This window comes from Echinops telfairi, unplaced genomic scaffold (genome assembly GCF_000313985.2).
Source record: "Echinops telfairi isolate 266 unplaced genomic scaffold, ASM31398v2 ScPeMD7_655;HRSCAF=1070, whole genome shotgun sequence".
Lineage (NCBI taxonomy): Eukaryota > Metazoa > Chordata > Mammalia > Afrosoricida > Tenrecidae > Echinops > Echinops telfairi.
In genome coordinates, this window is record NW_022104553.1 from 19,802,602 (window position 1) to 19,804,824 (window position 2,223).

The window sequence follows — 2,223 nt, forward strand, 5'->3', positions numbered from 1 at the left end:
TCCCCCCTCTGCTGTGATCGTGTGAGCCCCAACATGTTTGTCCATTCTCCTCAGCCGTCACACACCTGCCAATCTCAGTGTGGGCCTGGAGAGGAGAGGGAGAAGTCAACCCATCCTGGGAAGGAAGGAAGGAAGGGAGGAAGGGAGGAACTATTAACCATCCTCTTTCCACAGTCCCTGATCGCCCTTCCCATCCCTTTCTCTCTCCACATTTCTCCTCTCCCTCCTTCCATATCTCATTTCTCACTCTCTCCATCTTCCTCTCCCCAAGACCTCAAGGCCATGGGAAACTCCTCCTCCCACTCCATCCTGGAGGGCCAGTCCCTGCACCTGCAGTGTGTGGCCCTCAGCAACCCCCCTGCAGAGCTGAGCTGGTTCCAGGGACCCTCAGTCCGGAATGTCTCCATCTCCAACTCGAGCGACCTGAGGTGGCCTCGAGTCAGCCTTGAAGATGCAGGAAGGTTCACCTGCCGAGCGAAGAATGCGCTGGGCTCCGGCTCGGTCTCTCTGAACCTCTTTGTGCTGTGTGAGTGTGGGGATTCCCTGGGGACAGGACACCCACCCGGGACCAGGGGCGGGGAGAAGCACCCACCGAATCGCCTCCTCTTTCTCCACAGACCCTCCACGGTTGACGGAGCCTCTCTGCTTCTGGGAGGCCGAGGTTCTGCACTGCACCTGCTCTGCCCAGGCCTGGCCAGTCCCCTCCCTGCACTGGTGGATTGGGGACAGGCGGGTGGAGGGAAACAGCAGTAACGCCTCCGTCACCAGCGGCTCCACCAAGTCCTGCACCAACAGCTCCCTGCGGCTCCAGGTGGTGCTCACCTCGGTCCTCAGACTCTGCTGCGAGGCCAGGAACGACTTTGGGAACCAGAGTGTCACCGTCCTGCTGCTGCCAGGTCAGGGGACACTGACGGGAAGCAGGGCTGGGGCTGGGACGTAGGGTCATCGTGAAGACAGGGTACTCCCCTCCTGGCTAAGCAGCCACGCGGGGCAAGTACTCGAGGGGGTGTGATGATAAGAAAGTCATTCTTGAGTGGGTCTGCTCACACTCTTCTCCTCTGCAGGGAAATCAGCCTCCAGGGCAGAGGTGGCTCTGGGGGCCCTTGGTGGTGCTGGGACCATGGCCCTGATCTGCCTGTGTGTGTGCCTCACCTTCTTTTGCCTGTAAGTCGGCGTAAGTCCTAGGGAGGCAGAGAAAGGTGTGGGCGGCGGGAAGTGGGGAGATAGACGGCTACACCCCTGAAATCCAGGCCTTTGCAGATCCAGAGAGGACTCATCATCTTGTTCTGGGGGTGACAACTTCATTGAGCTATCATTCCCACGCCATCGAATCAAGCGCTCATAAGTCACTGGCTTCTAGTGTAGTCGCCGAGCTGTTGATCCATCACCACCATCCCTTTGAGAACTCTTTCATGAGCCTAAAAATCAAAAATGATAACAGCACATTCACCTCTCTGCGCCTCCACCCTTCCGAGCCCTGGGCGACCACCATGACTCCCCCTTCTGTCTCTCGAGATGGGTCTACTCTGCGCATTCCATATACCAGGAACCTCACTCTAAGGGGCCTCGTATCACAGCGTCATTTCTTCCTACTTCTGATCACGATCCCGTTGTCTGGAGATAGGGCATCTCCGTTGATCCACTCATCCGTGGATGGACGCGTGTGTTGCTTTCACGCCTTGGGGATTGTGAATCGTGCTGCTATGAACATTATGAGCATAAGAGGGGGGGTGATGCAAATATCATCGTGGGGCTCCCTGAGCCAGGAGTGTGGCCTTTCTCACTCCTGGTCATCCAGGAGGCAGACACTCGCCCTTCATGTGGGGCCCGGTCTCTAAGTAAAAGGATTTGGTGCGCCCCTTGTTATTTTCACCTGGAAGTTGGGGTGGGAGTGGGGGCGGGACCCAGCCCACCTGTGCCTCAGCCATTCTGCTTGTCATGTGCTGTTTTGTTTTTGGCTCTTAGCATGAAAACCCACAGGAAGCAAGCCAATAGAAACCCTGAAGGCACAGACGACGAAGACCCTGTCATGGGTACTGTCACCTGGGTGAGTGGCAAGGGTGTCTTATGGGTGTGCCCCTGTTGCAAATTCCGAGCTAGCTCCACTGTGCTTCTGAAAATCTACTCCCCTCCCTGATTTCCCATCTTCCTGTTGGCACTCCCAGCCAGACACCTGTGCGTTGTCGTCTTGTCTGTTCATGCCCTCTTTCCCCCTACCTCATT

At 57.0% G+C, this 2,223-nt stretch overlaps 1 protein-coding gene across 1 annotated transcript in view; it reads left to right on the forward strand.

The window, feature by feature from the left end:
• LOC101648187 (sialic acid-binding Ig-like lectin 5) overlaps positions 1-2,223 on the forward strand; it is a 4,409-nt gene that overhangs the window by 1,746 nt on the left and 440 nt on the right. The window contains exons 4-8 of the mRNA XM_013006708.1: positions 55-77; positions 272-526; positions 618-896; positions 1,065-1,164; positions 1,966-2,047. Of these exons, the coding sequence (XP_012862162.1) occupies positions 55-77; positions 272-526; positions 618-896; positions 1,065-1,164; positions 1,966-2,047 (739 nt within the window). The remainder of the gene's footprint in view (positions 1-54; positions 78-271; positions 527-617; positions 897-1,064; positions 1,165-1,965; positions 2,048-2,223) is intronic.